General features: G+C 52.1%; 1 protein-coding gene across 1 annotated transcript; it reads left to right on the forward strand.

Moving 5' to 3' along the window:
• The first annotated feature begins 8,238 nt into the window (after positions 1-8,238).
• Positions 8,239-11,644, forward strand: LOC131393691 (alpha-1-acid glycoprotein-like). Its single transcript, XM_058524742.1, has 6 exons — positions 8,239-8,414; positions 8,810-8,952; positions 9,182-9,252; positions 10,044-10,151; positions 10,298-10,401; positions 11,467-11,644. The coding sequence occupies exons 1-6, from the start codon at positions 8,301-8,303 to the stop codon at positions 11,551-11,553; spliced, it is 627 nt and encodes a 208-aa protein (XP_058380725.1). The 5' UTR covers positions 8,239-8,300; the 3' UTR covers positions 11,554-11,644.
• The last annotated feature ends 9,535 nt before the right edge of the window (positions 11,645-21,179 follow it).

The following is a 21,179-nucleotide window of genomic DNA, read 5'->3' on the forward strand; positions in this document are numbered from 1 at the left end:
TTTGGGACATGGTAATTGCTTAAAGCAGATACACAATGCATGTTCAAAGGTCACGGTCTGGCCCTTTTGGAAAAACAAGGTCAGGCCGAATTAATTTTACACCAAACGGCTTCATCATGTGCTCCAATGTGTCCTATTGCTTGTCATTTATTTATCAAGGGTTAGGAAGGCGGAGAGCAGGAGGCCGGATGTGGGGGGTGGCGGAGCCAAAAGTGACACAGCTGATGCAATCTCAGCACAGGGACGATAGTCAGGAGGTGACACTCTGATTAATCAGTGCCTCCAGAGAAACAGAACCAATAGGATGTGTGTGCATGTGTATGCGTGCGTGTGTATGTGTATAAAGAGATTTATTATAAGGAATTGGCTCACATGATCGTGATGGCTGGCAAGTCCCAAGGTCTGCAGAGTGACTTGGCAAGCTGGAGACCCAGGAGAGGTGACAGTGTAGTTCTAGTCCAAAGGCTGGCAAGCTCATGATCCAGGAAGGACTGATATTTCAGTTCATGACAGAAGGCAGGAAAAGACTGACGTCCATCTCAAGCAGTCAGGCAGGAGGAATGTTCTTACTCTACCTTTCAATTCTATTCAGCCTTCAACAGATTAGATGAGGCCCACCCACACTTGAGAGGGCAATCTTTTAGTCATTCAACACATTCAAATGTTAATCTCATCCAAAAACACCCTCACAGACATACCCAGAATGTTTCACTGAATATCTGGGTACCCCATGGCCCAGTTAAGTTGACCCATAAAATTAACCATCGCAAGATGAGATTGAGAGAGAATGAAGAGAGGTTAACCAGATGGGGAAGGGCATTAGAGGGAGAAGGAACCGCGCCTGCCAAGGCCCAGAAGTAAAGATGGCACTGCATAATTGGGGATCAGTAAGTAGTTCAAAGTGGTGCTACATGGTAGGGCGTGGGAGGCCCGGGGTACTGGGCTGGGAGTAGGATAAGCCGCAGGTTTGCACAGGAGAGCAGGTGGGTTGGCCAAGCTGTGTTTGAGCTGTGACGGGGCGCTGGAGCGGAGCTGTCAGGAGGCGGCTGGTGGTGCTGGGAAGACAGGAGCGAGGTCTGTGCCACAGTCAGAGCTCCAGAGCCGTCAGCAGCATCTGTGTGGCTTTGAAGACACGGGAGGATACCAGAGGGTCAGGAAGAAGGGCCAGAGGGAAAAAGGAAGAGGGCCTATGTTAAAACTGTGACACCTGCAACTCTTAGCCCAGCTCGCTCTCCAGGAGGGCCTCTGTGACCTGGCCAGTGAGGCCACTAAACCTGGGCCAGCTCGTTCCCAGCAGGGACAGATAGGTGGTTGTTGGGGACGGAAGGCAGCTCTTCCAAGCTGACAGCAGTTGCCATCTCCATCGCCCGTTGCACAACCGAGTGTAAAGAAACAACCAGGGTCGACCTCCCAGGCCCAGCCAGCTCCAAGGGACAGCCCGGGCCGGCCTGTGTTTGCTCTTTCTGAAACTGGCAAACAGTTAGCCATTGATGATTAAGCAGCTAGTAACGATGGGGTATCAGAATTGGCCCCCACCCCCACTAACTACCCAAAGGAGTTTGGGATGGGAGGCCTGCGCTCAGAACAGGCCATCACAGGAGACATCTCCGGGTATCTGGAGGGTCCTTGCTACACCCATTCTTAGTTCTGGTTGCCCATTGTAAGAGACAATTACATTTGTAAAGGAAATCTCCATTTGTAAATGTATCTTCTTCCCTGTACCAGGAAGAAGGGGAAGATGGCCTTACCTAGAAACTTATCACAACGGGAAGGCGGAAGGCAAGGACTTAAATCTGCATGATAAACCTACCCATTGTTAACTGCGCTGTTTGGGCAATATGCTCTCTGACTCCCAGTAGGTTCCTGTAGATGACATCTCCCTGGAGCCTGGGTCACCATGGTGATGGGGGTTTGAGCTATTTTTTTCAGGAATTGAACCCCTTGTCCGCTTTAGGCTGGACTGAGACCACCTACCCATCAACTGGGCCCGTGCAGACGTGTGTCCGATAAGCGACTTTTTGACATCAAGGGGCTGGAACCCCAGCCTCAGGGCAGGCTAATGCCGCCATTCTGTGAAGATGCCTCCTACGAGGAGGCGTGAAGTCTGTCTACGCCTGCGCAGATCATCCCTTACCTCATCTCTCCTCACCGCCCATCATTTCAGACCACCCTGCCCCCCACCCCATAAATATCCCCGGGTCCCTGATTTCTCGGAAGCTGATTCAGTCTCCCGTTTCCACACTTGGCCGCCTTGTGATTAATAAACCCTCTCTCTCTGCAATCTCATCATCTCGGTGATTGGCTTTCTGGACGGTGGGCAAAAACGGACCTGGTGCAGTAACATGTCCACAGTGAACCAAGCCACAGCTGTGGACAGTCACATCCCACAGTGACAGGCAGCCCGGGGCTGGGAAAGGGAGGGAGGGGCAGACAAGGAGGGGAGAGTCTGGCAGGTGGATTCCTGTCCCAGCTTCCTGACTGGGACATGGCCTTGGGCAGGTCATTCCCTCTCTCTGGGCGTCAGTTTCTCCCTCTGCAAAACGGGGATCACATGCCCTTCCCTGCTTGCCAACCAGAGACAGAGCTATTGTTTGATGACAGAGGGTGAAATGTATGCAATTGAATGATATTCAACGGTTTTTTTTTCTTTTGGTGAGGAAGATTGGCCCTGGGCTAACATCCGTGACCATCTTCCTCTACTTTATATGTGAAACGCCGCCACAGCATGGCTTGATACAAGGTGTGTAGGTCTGTGCCCGGGATCCAAATCTGCGAACCCCGGGTCGCCGAAGCAGAGCGTGTGAACTTAACCACTACACCACCAGGCCAGCTCCTCAACTGCTTTTTGACCTATAAAATCCACAGTCTCATATGGTTCAACCCAATAATAGCACCACTCAAAATAACAGCGGCTACCGTTTCTGTGCACTGGACGCGCACCAGGAGCCGTGTCGAGTGTGGTGTGTTTTCATCTCACACACAACCCCTGAGTCACGTGTTAGTACGCTGGCTCGTCAAATGATGGAACCAAAGTCCAAAGGGGTTACATAAGTTGCCCAGGATCACAAAAACAGGATTTGAACTTGAGCGAATCTTCTTTTTGGGGACTTCCTCGGCCCTGACACAAAGTTCCTAATTAGGACAATTGCTCTGTTCATGTATTCTCTGTGGCTGCTCACCCAGAAAATCACAAATTGGTCATCAGACACAGCTCAGGCCCAGCTTTGAGGAAGAAACTTGTATTAAGTGGCTTTCTCACGAAATGAATCATTTCAGATGGGCGCATCTCCCTGAGTGTCTAAACCTCGTTTTTTTCACCATTTCACCTACCTCTCAGAGCCATTGTCTCCTCATCTGTCTAATGGAGAAAATATCATATTTTCCTGAACCTTCTACAGACACATTTTTGCGTTTTGATATCTGTAGAAGTGGGATGGAGCCTGCAGTGCCTGAAATAATGTTTATGTAATGCAGGAGTCTTTCTTTCCTCCCCACTCCAGCTTGTCCTGAAACCGACGGCGATGGTAATCATCACAGACGGACACTTAGAAGCAAGCTGGTTTCACTTAACAAGCATTTGACAAATGTGAACTGATTTTATCCTCATAACAACCCAATGAAGTAGGTACCATTATTATCCCCATTTTATAGTTAGGGAAATTGAGGCACAGAGACATTAAGTAACTTGTCCAAGGTCACACAGGTAGCAAGGGGTAGAGCCAGACAACACTTCCTCACCATCCTACTCTGCTCTGATTGCTTTTCTGTCTCTTTCTTTCTTGCCAAACTTCTCTGGACATTGTGCCAGAGCTAGATAGGGTGGTGGGCTAGGGAGGGCTGCCCAGAACCTCAACCCAAAGAGGTACTAAAGCATCTTTGAAATGGAAGAAGATCAAGAAAATTGTACTGTGTCAGGGTGAGTGCTGGGTGCGCTTGGAGGAACTACTTGGATAGCCTCTTGGGGGGACAGCGAGACCCCCAAGGGGCAGCCTGAGTGACAGTGAGGGTGGTGAGGACCCCCACCCACCCCTTCCGAGGAGAGGCACTCCGTTTACTCACTGTAAGGGAAACTTTTGTCAACCTACAAAAACAGAAACCAGTTTAAGAGGAAAGCCTTTATTTGGGATCAAAGAATCACATTTCATGGAGCACAGACTCTGGTAGAAACCCAAATAATGTCCCGATTACAGGAGAGGGCTCAGGGTTTCTATGGAAAAAGGGATGATGAGGTGAGTTGTGTTAAAGAAGAGTTCATTGGTGCTGGATGAGGTAAGGCTAGATTTGTAATTCAGAGATTGGCCTGAGGCTCGATCATCAGGCAAAAGGCTACACTTGTCCTTCATTAATTGGTTGGCGATTCGGCCATGAGCAAAGTCCGGTTCGATCAGTCCTGACAGACAGGATATTCTGGTCCTTACGGACTTCTTTGGAATGTTGGTGGTTTGGTCCAGTTTGGAAGATAAAGAAAAGACGTGCAAGGCAATTCCCCTGAAATGGCTGCTCTGGCGTATTTTAATATGGCCCCACCCACGTCATCTTTCACACTTTCATTTCTCTCTGCCCCGCTCACAATACTTCTGGCCACCAAATGTGTGGATTTTCTGCCACACCAAGGGATTCTCTGACTCTCCAGACACCAACTGGGTGTCCTACAATTCGATTCAGTTCTGACACTAACCGGAGATAGCATCAGATCCCACAGGTTAAGGGCTCCGTCCCGCATGACTATTCCCGCTTCAGACGCCAGTCACAAGTCCAGGTTGTCACCTGTGCTTCTGACCGACTGGCTATAAATCAGAGGTTCCCACAACCCTCTCCTCGGGTTTGGCAATTTGCTAGAACAGCTCACAGAACTCAGGAAAATAGTTTACTTACGAGATTACCAGTTTATTATAAGAGGATGCAAACTCACAGTCAGGGGAGATGCATAGGGCAAGGTAGGTGGAAAGGGGCACAGAGCTTCCATGCTGTCTCTGGAGGGGCCACCCACCCGGCTCCACATGTTCCCCAACGTGGAAGCTCTCCGAACCCCGTCATTTAGGATTTTTATGAAAGCTTTATTATGTAGGCACGATTGATTAAATCATTGGCCATTCATTGGTGATCAAGTCAATCTCCAGCCTCAGTTCCTTCCAGGACGTCAGGGAGTGGGGCTGAAAGTTCCAACCCTCTAATTATGTGGTAACCTGCCCCCATCCTCAGGCTGTCCAGGAGCCCCCAGCCTCTGCCTATCTCCTTAGCATACAAAAAGATACTTAGCACTTTGGAGACTCCAAGAGTTTTAGGAGCTGTGTGCCAGGAAACAGAGGTAGAGACCAAATATATATTTCTTATTATATCTGGCTCACTGTCTGTGGCTTTGCTTCAGGAGGCTTGCAGGCTGGGACAGAGCTGAACTGCTTTATGACAAAAGACAGACCAAACTCTGCTCTTTGCTTGGTTCTCTGCGACTCCTCAGCCTGGCTCCCGCGCCCTGCAGGCTCGGATTCCCACCAGGCTCTCCAGCACCAGCCCTGGTCACCCCGAGGCCATCACATGCTCCACCTCACAGACCTTCCAGGTCCTTCTGCCCCACGCTCTGTCTCACCTGCGCGCTTCCCTCCTGAAGAACTCCAGTCACTTATCAAGACTCACACTGGAGCAATGCAAATTCAGAACACTAACCGAGCCGCCAAAAAGACAGAAAAGAAGGGAAGTTCCAGTTCTGGCCAGAATGCGGAGAAAGAGACTCATTTGTACATCGCCAAATTGGCACAGCATTAAAAATCGTCAGTGTTCTTCGATTTGTCCTGTGTGAGTTTTCTCTGTTTTGGGGAGAGTTTTTTTAAATCAACTTAGTTGAGGTGTAGTTGGCACACAATGAAATGTACACAGTGTGGGTTTACAGTTCGATGAGTTCTTACAAATGTGCGTTGTGTGTGTCCTCACAACGCCCATGAAAATATAGAACATTGCATCTGCTTCAGAAAGCTCTTCCGGGCCTTTTGGCAACAAAACCCTCCTCCTTGTCCCGGGCAACCAGTAATCTGATTTCTGCCATTATAGATTAGTTTGGGCTCTTGTGGAACTTTCAATGAAGGGAATCCTACAGTATGTGCTCTATGAAGTCTGGCTTCCTTTGCTCAGTGTATTGTTTTGGAGATTCATTCACGTCGTTACATGTATCTGTAGTTCACTCCTTTTTATGGCTAAGTAATATCCCAGTGTATGAAAATGTCACAATTTGTTTCTGCACTTCCTATGGATGGACATGTGCATTGTTTCCAGGTTTTGGCTATTTTGAATAACGCTAAAGTCTTACACTCGACATATGATTTTCTCTCTCTTGAATGTACAGTAATTCTAGAAAGCAATTTGGTCTCTCTCTGACACTTATCAACAGAGGAAAAAAAATCACAGAATAAAATGCTACAGATAATTATATCTAAATAAAGCTGGAAAACATAAAACAATATGCTGTAGATCTAAAGAGAGGACATGATTCAGTCACTTAGAATCTATGAGCGAATGAAAGGTTATGTATCCATTCAAATCACAACTACCAACTACACTGAAACATGAACAATTATTCAAAATATATGAAAGGAATAAGAATACAAGATGGTAAGCACATTGTAATAATACTTTTTTTGTGTGTGTGAGGAAGATTGGCCCTGAGCTAACATCTGTTGCCAATCTTTCTCTATTCTGTATGTGGGTCGCTGCCACAGCATGACTTGATGAGCGGTGTGTAGGTGCCGGATGGGATCTGAACCCACGAACTTCGGGTCTCCAAATCAGAGCACACGAACTTAACTACTACACCACCAGGCTGGCCCTCGTAAGTATTCTTTTTGAAAGTATGTATTCATGTGGATGAAGACTTGACCCCTCAGTAGAGATGCAAATAGGCAGTGGAATTACTCACCCGCAGTGGGTACTGAGGCTCCATGTGCTGGGCGCTTCTCCAGGATGGGGTTGTGTTGGTGACCAGAGAGGCAGCTCCCTGCTTGCACAGCAGGGGGTGGAGAGACATGAGGATAACTTCCTGTTTGGGATGTTGGGAGATGGTTCAAGTAAGACATTCCCTGGAAATAGACATTCAGAGTGGATGACCCCTTCTTTGGGAAGCGTCCCTGCCCCCGGGACTGGGTAGGGCCTGTGGGAGATCAAGATTTGGCCACCCTGAAATGTATCTCTTTACCTTGGTTGGTTTCTCTAGGGACATTTGACCTCCCCCACTAACTGCCTAATGAATTTGACATGGTGGCTCCTTCCTGGAACAGATCTATCATGATGGCTGTAAAGATAATGTAGGATGGAGGTTACAATAGAAAAGGCACGAACAAGCCCCTCTTATCAGAAGTTCTGTCTCTCTGGCCACATTCTCTAGATGGCCCTGCCAGGAGTTGCCAGACAATCATTTACATTTATAAGAAAAATCTCCATTTATAAAAGTATCTCCCTCTCTGTTTTGGGAAGAGGGGGGGATGGCCTCATTTCTAGAGGCTTATCAATGTGGAAGGTGAGGCCTTAAATCTGCATAATAACCTTACTCTTGTTTACTGTGCTTTAGTGGTAATCTCCTGTAACTGACTCCCCCCACCCCCAACATCCTCCTTTGTCATTGGCTAAACATGGTATTTAAGACAAAAATTTCTGCTATTGTGTTAAAAAACACAGTGTCCCTGCTTTCTCCCATGTATACATATTATTAAACTTGGTATTATTTTCTCTTGCTAACCTGTCTTGTTGATTATTTGGCCAGCCATAAAAACCTTAAAGAAAAGGGCAGAGGGAGATTCTCCCTCTTCCCCCGACAGGCCCCTCTGGACTCTGCTCTGTCACAGTTGTCACCACACTCAGTTGAACTGAATCCCTGTTGGCCCTCCCCCACCACCTCCCTCTCCCCCATCCCATCCCCCCACTCCCCACTGGAGCCTGGGAGCTCTAAGTTGCCTTCAACATTTGATCTGTGGCTGGGTCTCTCTCGACTCAGTGGCACAGGAATTGATGAAAACGAGAGCTTGCTGAGAGGCCCACCTCTTGAAATCTACATGTTGACAAATATCTGGCCAGCCCACACCCACCTTGGCCTTGAAAGACAGACCTTCAGGCCCTGGTAACCCTCCAGGTCAGGGACCCACATCAGACCTGGGCTGGAGGCTTTGCCTACAGCTGGCTTTCAGGGAAGGAGGGAAGGTTGTGTGTAAGGCATTTCCCCATCGCTGGATTGTGTAACATCTGCCCACAGCTCCTTATAAAGGTCACTGCACCCTCCAGCCACCAGCTCTGTTTGGCTCCCGGTGACCCGTCTCGGCATGGCGCTGCCCTGGGCCCTCGCCGTCTTGAGCCTCCTTCCTCTGCTGGACGCCCGGAGCCCAGTGTGTGCCAACTTCACAGTGGCGCCTCTCACCAATTCCACCCTGGACCGGGTGAGTGCTGGGCCTGTGGGCGGCTGCCTCCCTCTCTGGGCTTCCCTTTCCCCTGTTGGCTTGTGCTCAGCGTCCTCTCCTGACTCTGCCCTTTCTCTCCTGGTCCTGGGGTGAAATTCTGAGCAGCCTCCAGAGGCATTCCTCAGCCTCCAAACTCAGAAGCCTCGTTGCCAGGTCCCTCAGCAGGGACAGTTCTGTCCTGGGCAAGGAGTGGCCGCCCGGGGGTGGGGCGGGGAGACGCCTGATGCTCAGCGTGAGCTCCTGCCCGGCCCCTCCTCACCTGGGCCCCAGTCCCCTGTTTGCAACCTGAAGGAGAGATCTGCAGAGTCATGTCCCAGTGGCGCATCGGGGATCCTGCTCCCAGCCTCCATCACCTGCTCCTGGCTTCTCCCCAGCTCTCTGGCAAGTGGTTCTATATCGCAGGAGCCTCCCGCAACCCTGAGTTCAAGGAGGCAGCTAAGACCTTCCAGGCGGCCTTCTTTTACTTTGCCCTCAACCACACGGAGGACACAATAGAGCTCCGACAGTACTTGACCGTGTGAGACCCCCACACCCTCACCCCCATGCCCCGCTTCTGGCTTCTGCCCCTAGCTGCCAGGAGACCTTGAGCAAGTCCCTCCCCCGTCCCGGCCTCGGCCTTCCCATCCCGGGAATGGGGAGGGCTGACTCCAATTGCCCTTGACTCCTGCCTTGATGATTGTGACAGGTGATGGTCCACTTCTCCTTGACCCACTTACTGCCTTTCTCCTCCTTCTGTTGAGCTTTAGTGGGAACCACTGTGTCTATGAATCCAGCATCTTGAACGTCCACCGGGAGAATAAGACCATATCCAAACGTGGTGAGGGCCAGCCCTCGGGCACACAGCTGCTGTGTGGAAGGGGGAGGACGTGGGTGGGCCAGCCTACAGTATGGGCGCTGGGGCTAAAGCCCTGGGGGCTTTGGGCACAGAGAATACGGGACAGGCCTGCTTCTTCTATCTCCATGATCCCAGCACCTGCACACTGCGATAATCACTAATACCGGCCACCAGTTTTGAGTTCTTACTGCGTGTCAGGCACTTTGAAACACATTATATGAATTAACCCACTTACTACTCACAAACAACCCAAGGAGGACGTTACAGGATCAGATGAGGAAACAGAAAAACAGAGATGTCAAGTAGTTTCCCTGAGGTCACACAGCTTGCAATGAGAACTTGGATTCAAACCCAAGGCTGGCTCAGTCCCGCCTCTCTCTCATCCACTCTTCATCCTCTGCGAGCTGAGGGTGGCAGCCTGTGTGTTGTGCAGGCAGTGACCTCACCCACGTCCCCACCAGCACTGCAGAGAGGGCACATAGTAGGAGCACACAAATGCCGATGGACTTGAACCAACAGCAGGTAGCAGCCCAAGGCTCCGCTCGGGCCTCACTTCCCTCATCTGTAAAACAGAGAGAAAGGCTCCTCTGATCCCACACGAGTGACGTGCTCCGTGCAGGCCTGGCAACACAGCAGGAGCTGGGACGCAGGCCCAAATGAGCCCCTGGCCTTCCCTGATTGGCTGTGTGGCCCTGGGCACACAAGTGTCCTCGCCTGTGCGATGGGAACCACGGTGCCATGCCCGTGGTCTCACCAGAGTCTTCCTCCTCCAGAAAAGGACAAGGAACGTGTTGCCAGCATGATCTTGACCGCGGACCCCAAGATCTACATGCTGGCCCAAGACCTGGACGATGAGCAGAATGTGGCGCTGTCCCTCTATGGTAGGGACCCCTCCACCTCCCACCCCACCCAGACCTCGCCCCTGGACCACCCACTCCTGGGGCTTGACCCCAAAACCCCAGCCTTCCCCGGCCGCCCACACAGGCCTCCCAGCATCCTCACCCAGCCCCATTGCTCACTCCTGCAGCTGACAAGCCGGAGGTGACCCAGGAGCAACTGAAGGTGTTGCATGTAGCCATTGAGTGCAAGGGCCTGGATAAGTCGGAAATCATCTACGCTGATGTGAAAAAGGTGAATGCACGGGGGCCGGGCAGTGCCCACCCCGAGGGGGGTCCCACCTTGCGCGGCCCCAGAGGCCCAGAGAGGGAAAGCTGCCAGTCTAGGCTGCACAGTGAGGCAGGATATCCTACTCTGAAGCACCCGCCTCACCGCGGGGACAGCTGAGTTTCCCAGAGGCCCACGGGGGTGGACGAGAGCCCAGGAGGAGAAGTCACTGGAAAGCAGGGAGGACGCCAGGGCAGGTGGGGGGACTGGAAAGACTGACAGCAGGTGACAGCAGCCCGAGGTGTGGCGGTGGGAACACGGGAAAGAGACACGCGAGGCATTAGCATTTACAACTGCCTGCCGCAGCCCAGGCTTCTAATCCGCGCGAGGGGAGCTGGGGTGTGGTTCAGTGTCCCCCAGGCTGCACAGGTCCAGGAGCAGCGTCCCGATTGTTGCTCTGACTGAGAATTCCCTTGAGAGCATCTCCTGAATCCTTTCCCTAAACCTGCATAAATGAAAGCTTTACTTGGTCCTGTCCTAGGAGACAATCTCTGAGATTCCAGAGTGGACGAGCTGGGTACACGTTTGTGGATGTAGATGACACACTTCCATGATCATTCACATAAAACGTGTCCATCGGTTTGTCCCCTGAGGTCACCTCCTGCGACCACCAGTGGCACAAATCCTCCCTCACCCCCGGGAACCCTGGGAAAGGGCTGAGGAGCACAGGCACTGGGGTGGCTCCCTGGCCTGCTGCCTGCCCCCCATCTCCCGACTGGGAGACCTCGGGGACCACACGGCCGCCCTGAGCTCAGTGGCACCATCTGCAGATGGGGGTGAGGGATCCAGAGTGTCAGTGCGCGGGCTTGGCGGGTCATAAGGGCTCAGGAAACGCCAGCTGTTCTTAAGGGTGTGAGGCCCCTTTTTACAGGAAAACAAGCTGAGGCTCAGAGAGGGAAAGTGACGCGCCCAAGGTCACCCAGCTGGGAAGTGGCAGAGCCGGGCCGGAGCCACAGTCCACAGGTCACTCCATCTTCCCCCTGGGGACCCGCTGTCCTCCAGTCACTATGCTCTCCTCTCCCCGTCTTGCAGGATCAGTGTGGGCCGCTGGAGAAGCAGCACGAGGAGGAAAGGAAGAAGACAAATGAGGAGCCCCAGGAGGACGCGGAACAGGGTTAGGACCGTGGGGACGTTGGGGCACCCTCACCCTGCCCACCCTTGGTACCTCTGTTCTGTGCCTCAGGTGCACCAATAAAGCTTCTGCATTTGGGACGGGCAGTTGTCATTCACTCATTCATTCACTCATTCACTCACGTTGAAGCCTGCCCTGAGCTGAGCCCTGGCTCACCCCTGGATAAGACCCTGCCCTCGGCTGGAAGAGCCCCGCTGGACCCCCAGCACACGTGCCAGGAGAGATGACCACGTGCACAGGGCTGTGGGAGCCCAGTACGGGGGTGGTTCCTTCTGTATCGGGGAAGTCTGGGCAGGCTGCCTGGAAGGGGCATCTGAACCAGTCCAGAAAGATCAGGAACTTGATACTGCCTGCTGTTCCTGCTGCAGGCCAAGGATCTGAGAGGACACGTTTGAGGGACATTGAGGCAGAGGACCCCAAGGAGGAGTTCAGGTGGAAAAGGGGCAGGGAGGACTCGGGCGTGTGGCACCAAGCACGAGGGACCCCACTGCAGACACCACCGTGGCCGTCTGGGGAGGCGAGCGGGGAGGGGCTGCACCGGAGGCAGGAACCACAGGGGAGGCTGCTGTGAGCATCCTGGCAAGAGGCGGGGGCCTGGGCCAGGGCAGGGCGGACACGGGGAGACGCGGGGGCTTGGGGCCTAGGCCCGAGGGGCCGTGTGTCTCCATGACGTGTCCTCAGGGGCCCACCTGACACCCAGAAGGAGGATGAGACACCTAGGGGCCAGGGTGGCCCCTGGACACCAGCCCCCGTGCACGTGTGTTTGGAGCCCTCGAGATGGGGCCACGCGTGAGGCAGGCCCACCGCGTGGCATCAAGAGAACTGAGGAGCACCCGAACAGGAGTCCAGCAGGGAAGGCCAGCCTCCTTCTAGACCTGAGGGCCTCCTGTTTACGGCCACGTGAGGGAACGGGCACCACTCAGGCGGCAGGAGAGCCGGGGCTGAATTTCTCAGGCAGTTCTGCCTGTGAGGGCCTAAGCCATCGAGAGGGACAGGACCCTCACCCCGCCCTGATGCCCGTCCTGGGCTCACACGCCAACGCCCGCCAAAGAGCGGGCTGCACAGACCCAAGACTGCAGCATCCTTTCTGGAAGCTGGAGTCACCGCTGTGCCCGGGGCCCCGCCTCGGGCTCCCCCTTCCCATCCTGACGTTCTCGGAACAGCCTCCTGGCCCCCAGAAGGGTGTGGACCAGAGGCTCAGAGCCTGGAAGGAATCTTCCCACCTCAGTGTCAGCTTCAGCAAGAGGCTGTTTCAACCCGACTGAGAAGGCCCAGCTGAAGAATGACACAGAAATGGGTCCTGGTGGGCAGGGAGGGGCAAGTCAGCCGGGAGGTGGGGAAGATGGGAGAAAAAGTCAAGGGAAGAAGAAGGAGGAGTTGGGGAGAAAACAATCAAGGAAATTTAGGAAGAAAAAACAGTAACCAAGGATATGGACACGGAGGCAGACCATCGTGATGCGGGCAGAGAGCCCCCCGGAACCTCGGTCTCCTCATCCATACAGTGGGGACACAGTGGGAACCTGGAGGGTGGTGTGTGCACTGTGAGGGGACGCCACGCCGAGTACTCAGCTCCAGGATGGGCATCTGGTTGGCGCTCAGTGAATGGCAGCTGTGGGTGCTGTTTGCTACTAAAAGGAGCACTGGAGAGAGAGTCTAGGCTCGTGCTTTTGCAGACGCCAATCTGCCGTGTGTCTCAAACCATCTCTGGCTGCAATAAAAGGCACTTGCTGACACGGCCTCTCCTGGAGGCCCCTCCAGTCGAAAGGTTCACGGTTCTGAGACAGGCAGAGGGGAAAGTGGGAGACACAGACGCCACCAGAGGGAGGCAGGCAGAGTCTGGAAATGTGTCCCCAGCAGGTCCCCTGGGGGAGGCTTGGCGTCCAATCCTCCCCCCGACACTTGACTTTAGAGACACAAGTTGAGGACACACAGCACAGACGGGGCGGCTTTGGGAACGTTTTCCTTTTTTGGCCTTCTTTTCATGTTTTGAGATCAATATTCATTGTTCTTCATTTACCCTCCTAACAAAAATAGATTTTCATACCTCGAATACACACATATCATCGCTGCACACACATTCCGGAAAAGCTGAGGTACGCGCTGCTACAGGGTGGGGGGCAGGAGATGGCCTGGGCTCGTGGCCACAGACCGGGTCCTGGCGGGTAGCCGGCCACTAGCCAGACTCCACAGGGATCCAGGGAGAGAGCGGGGTCTCGGATGAGGGACTGAGAGGGACGTGGGAGACGGCTTCCCGGGCCCACCGTGGGGGTCTCCATCCCAGCAGGCCCAGGGGAAAGTTCTCCCACCAGGGAGAAGCTGGGTGCACGGCACCCTGGGGGCGACATCCTAAGACGTCCTTATGGCCTCGACGTGCCCCACGGACTCCAGTCACCAGGAGAAAGGGCCCAGCCACGGCTTTCCCAGAGACGGCTCCTCCGGAGCGGCTGTCACAGGCAGTGGACAGGTTTGCTCCAGAGACCCTGGCCCTGTCCCTTCTTCTCTGGCCTCCTATGGAGGGTCCAAGACCAGGAACACTCCTCAGTTTAGAAAACTCTGTCTGTCTATAAAATCCATATTATTAGCTGGAGGTGGACATGCGCAGGACGAGGAGACCCCACAGGCTGCATTTGGACAGAAGGCGGCCTCGGTCCCTGCCCCTCCTCCAGGGGCTGTGCCCTGGGCAGCGACGTCTCCTGATGACCAGGCCGACGCCCCCTCTGGTTGGGAACACCGAGACGGAGCAGGCAGACCCTGGTCTGGAGGCGACCTCCTCTGAGGGTCCACAGGGCCTTCAGGAGGGCACAGACGACTCCTGGCTGGGCGACAGCAGGGGGTGGCCTGCCCCCTGCCTGCCCTCTGTCTCTCTGCCCCGAGGAAGGTCAGGAGAGGCAGAAGCCCCGCAGGCCGGGGGCCTGGGGCAGGTTGGCACACAGGGAGCGGCTCATCCGCCAGGTGGTGGCCGCACGCTCTCGGCAGCCTGGACGGCTCGGCTCAGGGCCTGGTGCAGCTCTTCCAGGTCCCCCAGGTCCAGCCAGATGGAGGGCCGGTGACACCAGGTCGGCTGGGGGGAGACTGTGGGGGGGCCCCTCGGGGGTGGGGTGGGCTGAGGTAGGTCCTGGAGACCCATAGAAGCTGAGGAGAGAGGGGACAGCTGTCATCAGCCCCGAGAGCGGGTGGAGCCAAGGACATGGGTTTTGAATCAGCCCGTTCTCAGCCCCAGCTGGGCCCCTGGCCCTGTTGCTCTGGGTCTCAGTTTCTTCACCTCTACAATGGGAATAACAAATGCCTACTTGGAGGGATGTGTTGGAAGGATGAAGGAAGATAACCAGGAGTGTCTGACACAGAACAGGTGCTCAAGAACGAGTAGTTCAGTCTACCCGTTCATTTAATATTCACTGACCATGTACACGGGCCAGCCGGTGTGCTCGGCCCTGGGGTTACAGTGGTGAATGGAAAACACGGACCCCGCCCCTTCTTGGAGCCTCTGATCCGAGAGCCAGAGCTCAGGGAGACCAGGATCTCCCCAGGCTCCATACAAACACCCTTCATGGGAGACATAGTATATGGTAGTCCCATTGCCGAGTGTGGGGACTGGAGGAACGTGACAATAATAGTTAGGATTCTGCAGGACTGATAGGTCTGGTCCCCTCCCCCAAGGAGCAGGTGGAGAGGTGCCCTTCCCAGCCTGGTCCTGCAGGAATGTGGGTGATGTGATAAAGCGCTGGGGACAATGGGCTGACGAGACACGAGATGCAGCTCAGATTTCTCCAGGAAGTGACTCCTGCATTCCTCCAAGCCATCAAGTGTAGGGTCAAGGAAACTGACAATGGGCAAGAAGAGGTGGTGGCCCCTGTGATGTGGACTAATGTGTAGGAGGAGGAAGGGGGGTGAAGAAGAGTTCGCCCAAATAAAGCAGGAATGAGGCCATGAGGACCTGGCTGGAGTCCTTCGGGGGCATCTTGCAGGGCCGACTGTAAACTCTAGTCTTACTCCCGAGCCTCCCCTCTCTACCCTGCGTTCTGTACAGTGAGACAGACAGGCTGTGCCAGGATCTGAACCAACGTCTGTCCAAAGAAGAGGCACAAATGGCCAACGACACGTGAAAAGATGCTCACCGTCATCAGCAGGACCCCGGACAAGCTATTTCTTTCCAGGCTCTGTGTCCCCACTGAAGACAGCCATATTCAGCTACCTCCCAGGGGAGATCCCACAGGAAATTCCAGGTAACAGCTCTGTGCGCGGCCTGGCCACGGTAAACGCTCTGTGAGCGGCAGCTCCTAAGGCCCAGGTCAGAGAGCTGGCAGGGCAGGGCTAGAGTCACACCCAGAGCCCATTAGCTCCCAGTAGATGCTGATACCTGTCGTCTGGTCCAAATAAACGGGCTTCTCAATGCAATTCCCTCCCTCAGGGACGATCTGGTGTTAACTACTAGGTTCCCACACACCCCGACCTTCTGATAATTTGATGACCGGAATGGTCAGAAAGTTACACAAAACTCCCGCTAGGACAAAAGCTACAAAAAACAAAAACCCAAATAAACCCAAACAAAAAACCCTCCTGGCTAGAAAGCCTCAGGCGCATGGGCTATACGGCGGCTGACCAGCAGGTGGCAGCACAGGCGCATTCATCCTTGTAAAGGACGCACCGGCCTCAGCCACTGGGCATGCTCAGTCCCGCGGACGGCGCTGGACAAACTTTAGGGCTCCGTGAGCCCCAGTTCTAGCAGCGTCAGAAGCGCTATGGTTACTGGCCACCTTCTGTGTACAATGGGCTCTCCATGCATTAGTTCATTTAAACCTGACCACGACCCATTTCACAGAGGAAAAAAATGAGGCCCAGATGAGCAACGGGACTCCCCCCAAGGTTATAGGGCTCCCACTGGCCATCCGTCAGGCACTAAAGCCCGGGGCCGTTCCCCTTCCCCATGGCCCATCGAGACCTGGGGACAGGAACCTGGTTGGCTGTGTCCACAGGCCTGAGCCTGGAAGGACAAGGAACAGCTTCGGAAGTCGACAGACCCACAGCTCCCCTGGGCACTCAGAGCTTTATCCCCGGTCATCAAATTCCAGGGAAAAGCTTTCTGCCCAGTGAGTCGGGGCACAGCAGGTGTCTCCTCCACCTCCACCGGAGGCCTGTGCATGGGGGATGGGCTCTCCTAGTCTGTGGAGCGGAAGGTTCCTGAACGACTCGCCCACACTCAGCTCAGAAGCAGAAACAGCACTGTGGGCGGGAGTCCTCACCGGGGACTGGAGGCTGAAGGCCTTGAGCCTCTGCTCCCACCCAGTTAGCCCTCACGGCGACTCTTGGCCCCTCGTGGTCCCAGACACCGGTTTCTGATGACATGCCATTGAAGAGGACTCCCCACGGACTCATTCTACGGTGAGGGAAACTGAGGCACAGAACCAACTGGTGACAGTCGGGACAGAAGACAGGTCTCCCAATTCCAGGGTCCAGGCTGTTTTTGACCTGCACAACCCTGTCGTGTTGAAGCCGCTTTTACTCATTTGTCCTCTTACTGATGACAACATTGAGCAGCATCAGTATTTGCTGATGACAAAGCTGCAGTTTATACAACAATGAGCACCAGGGGATCGTGCCCCATAAACTCCACAAACATCTCAAGTGGTCCCTGCCACGTGTCTCATTTACCCTGCACACAGCTGTGCTTCATGGAGACTATGATCCATTTCACAGCCGGGGAAACAGGCTCAGAGGAGGTAGGGTGACCAAGGCCACAGCACTAAGAAGTGGGACACAGGACTCCAGGGAGCTCTGACTCTGCACCCTGACCCACGTCTGCCTGGACTGCTCGTCTTTTCTGTCCTGACTGATAGTCCATCCAGATCCACGAGCCTGGCCATCAGTCCTCCTGAGAACTGTCAGGTCATCAAAGACACAGGGAGTCTAGAAACTGTCACAGCCCAGGGGAGCCTACAGGGACGTGATGACTAAGTGTGTGTGGTGTCCTGATGGGATCTTGGACAAAAAAATGGCTTCAGGGAAAAACTAAAGAAACCCAAATAAATGACGGACTTTAGTTAATAATACAATATTAATATGGTACACTCACTGTGCAAATGTACCATATTAATGTCAGATGTTACTACTAGGGGAAACTATATGTGTGGGGCGGCACATGGGAACTCTCTGTACTATCTGGTCAATTTCTCTATCAATCTGAAACTTTTCTAAAAATTAAACCTTATTAAATTAAAAGCGAGAGGGATTTAGCAACATGGCAGAGTGAGCGGTTTCCCTTTGTCTCTGCACCTTTAAACTACAACTAAATGGACATTCATTGATCAGCGAAGGATACCCACACAGCACATCAGGACCCCTGAGAGATCCACGCAGCTATACCTCTGAGGGTGGACGGACCAGCCCTGGGGAAGTGGTGAAGATAGGTCAGTGCTCTCTGGCCCCTTGGCAGCCTCCTGCATGCAACTGCTCTCCCAGCTGGAGCACCCACAGCACCGCTGGGGCCCTGAGGGTGGGAGCGCACCTTGGCAGGACAGCGGGAACAGGTGATGGCAGCACTGAGCCCCTGGGTGATCGCTCTCCTGTCTGATGGGAGAGCCCACAGTGCCGCTGCGGCTGCCAGGGACTGGCTTGGGCTCAGACCCGGTAGGGAGGCCCCACCCACCGTGCACAATGGCTGGCACTTCCTAGGAGGAGATGGCGGTGGATCTACGGGCCCAAGCAACTGAGTTCCCAGCTGCCGCCAATGCCCATAGCACTGCTGCCACCCTGAAGGGGGGACCGTATCTCGCTAGGACTGTGGGAGCAGGCGGTGGCAGCCCTGAGCCCTCCCGGGGTCGCTTTTCCATCTGGTAGGAGAGCCCACAGGGAAACTGCAGTCCCAAGGAGTGGCCCAGGCTTGGACAGACACAGTGGACAGGGATCATGGTGGACTCAGAACACACACCTACTGCCCCACCCAGTGGCAGGAGGTGGAATCTGTGATCAGATACTATCACTATGCGAAGGCAGAAATCCACGACATAAAATAGTATGAAGACATAGTAATACTCCTGGCAAGAAAGAAAAAGACAAACACCCAGAAAACAGTCCTGAAGGCACAGAAATTGACAATCTAAGTGACAGAGGATTCAAAATAGCTATCATAAAAAAACTCAATGAGTTACAAGAGGACTCAGAAAGATACTTCAATGAAATCAGGAACAAAATTAATGAACACAGGGAATTCTTCACAAAAGTGATTGAAACTATAAAGAAAAACCAATCAAAAAAGTTCGAGGGCCGGCCCTGTGGCTTAGTGGTTAAGTGCTCGGGCTCCGCTGCTGGCAGCCTGGGTTCGGATCCCGGGTGCGCACTGACGCACCGCTTCTCTGGCCATGCTGAGGCTGAGTCCCACATACAGCAACTAGAAGAATGTGCAGCTATGACATACAACTATCTACTGGGGCTTTGGGAGAAATAAATAAATAAATAAAATTATAAAAAAAAAAAAAAAGTTCGAGAGGCTGGCCCAGTGGCGCAAGCAGTTAAGTGCACATGCTCCACTGTGGCGGCCCAGGTTTCGCCGGTTCGGATCCCGGGCGTGCACCGACCCACCACTTGTTAAGCCATGCTGTGGTGGTGTCCCATATAAAGTGGAGGAAGATGGGCACAGATGTTAGCCCAGGGCCAGTCTTCCTTAGCAAAAGAAGAGGAGGATTGGCCGATGTTAGCTCAGGGCCGATCTTCCTCACACACACAAACAAAAATGTGGGAGATGAAAAATATGATGAATGAGATAAAGAAAAATCTGGAGTCCTTAATAACAGAGCTGATATTATGGAGGATAGAATTAGATGTTTAGAGGATAGAGATATAAAGCTGCTTCAGATGAAGGAGGAGAGATAACTAAGACTAAAAAGAGGAAATTCTCTGAGAAATATCCAATTCAATTAGGAAATGCAACCTAAGGATTATAGGTATTCCAGATGGAGAAGTGAGGGAGAAAGGAGCAGAGAACTTGTACAAAGAAATAATAGGTGAGAACTTCCCAAACCTGGTGAAGGAGCTGGAATTACAAGTAAAAGAAGTTAATAGAACTCCAACTTACATTAATGTAAAAAGACCTACTCCTAGGCATACGTTAGTAAAACTGGCAAAAGTCAATGACAAAGAAAAAATATTAATGGCAGCAAGGCAGAAAAAAATAACCTACAAAGGAACTCCCAGTGGATTTCTCAGCAAAAACCTTAAAGGCTAGGGGAGAGTGGAATGATATATAAAAAATTCTGAAACAGAAAAAACCTTCATCCAAGAATACTCTATCCAGCAAAATATCCTTCATATATGATGGAGAAATAAAACTTTATCTAGATAAACAAAAGTTGAAGGAGTTCATCGCTACAAGACCCTCCATATAAGATATGATCAGGAAGGCCCTCATATCTGAAAAAAAAGAGTTTACAAAGCCTTCAGCAAGGAGATAAATAGGCAGACAAAATGAGAAAATTACAACTCTCGATCAGAACAGATTAGCAAATACTTAATGATAACATTAAAGATAAAGGGGAGGAAAACATCAAGAATAAACATAATCACTTCATTTTAACCACAAACTCACAACACAAAATGGAATAAGTTATGATGACAATAACTGAGAAGAGGAAGAGGAGAGGGATGGAACCTGCTCTGACTAGGGATGGAAACTGCTCTGACTAAGGAAATAAGAGGCTATCAGAAATGGACTATCTCATCTACGAGATCTTTTATACAAACCTCATCGTAACCACTACACAAATAGTCAGAACAGAAACACAAATGATAACTAAAGAGAAAACTGAGAAAACCATCATAGAGAGACACCAACCTGAATTGGAAGTCCAAAATACACGAGACAACAGGAGAAATACAGAACAACCAGAAAACAAATGATAAAATGGCAGCATTACGCCCTCATATATCAATAATCACTCTAAATGTAAGTGGATTGAATCCTCCAGTCATAAGACACAGGGTGGCTGGATGGATTGAAGAAAAAGACCCAACAATATGCTGCCTCCAGGAAACACATCTCAGCTCTAAAGACAAACACAGGCTCAGAGTGAAGGGATGGAAGATGATACTCCAAGCTAATGGCAAACCAAAGAAGGCAGGTATTGCCATACTTATATCAGACAAAGTAGACTTCAAGATAAAAAAGACAATGAGAGACAAAGAGGGGCAGTATATAATGATAAAAGGGACACTCCACCAAGAACACATAACAGTTATAAATATATATGCACCTAACACAGGAGCACCAAAGTAGATAAAGTAACTATTAATGGACTTAAAAGGAGATATTAACAGCAACACAATAATACTAGACCTTAACACCCCACTTACATCAATGGATAGATCATCCAGACAGAGGTCAACAAGGAAATAGCGGAACTAAGTGAAAAACTAGACCAGATGGACTTAGCTATATATAGAACACTCCATCCAAAATCAGCAGAATACACATTCTTCTCAAGTGCACATGGAACATTCTCAAAGATAGACCATATGTTGAGAAGCAAGGCAAGCCTCAATAAATTGAAGAAGATTGAAATCATATCAAGCATCTTTTCTGACCATAAGGCTATGAAGCCAGAAATGAACTACAAGAAAAAAG

The sequence above is a fragment of the Diceros bicornis genome, chromosome 28 (genome assembly GCF_020826845.1).
Source record: "Diceros bicornis minor isolate mBicDic1 chromosome 28, mDicBic1.mat.cur, whole genome shotgun sequence".
Classification (NCBI taxonomy): domain Eukaryota; kingdom Metazoa; phylum Chordata; class Mammalia; order Perissodactyla; family Rhinocerotidae; genus Diceros; species Diceros bicornis.

Excerpts from the sequence above, each read along its gene's own strand:
- LOC131393691 (XM_058524742.1), top strand. The coding sequence starts at position 8,301 with ATGGCGCTGCCCTGGGCCCTCGCCGTCTTGAGCCTCCTTCCTCTGCTG. Across the intron at positions 8,415-8,809 it reads CCAATTCCACCCTGGACCGG|CTCTCTGGCAAGTGGTTCTA; the intron begins GTGAGTGCTGGG and ends GCTTCTCCCCAG. Across the intron at positions 8,953-9,181 it reads CTCCGACAGTACTTGACCGT|TGGGAACCACTGTGTCTATG; the intron begins GTGAGACCCCCA and ends GTTGAGCTTTAG.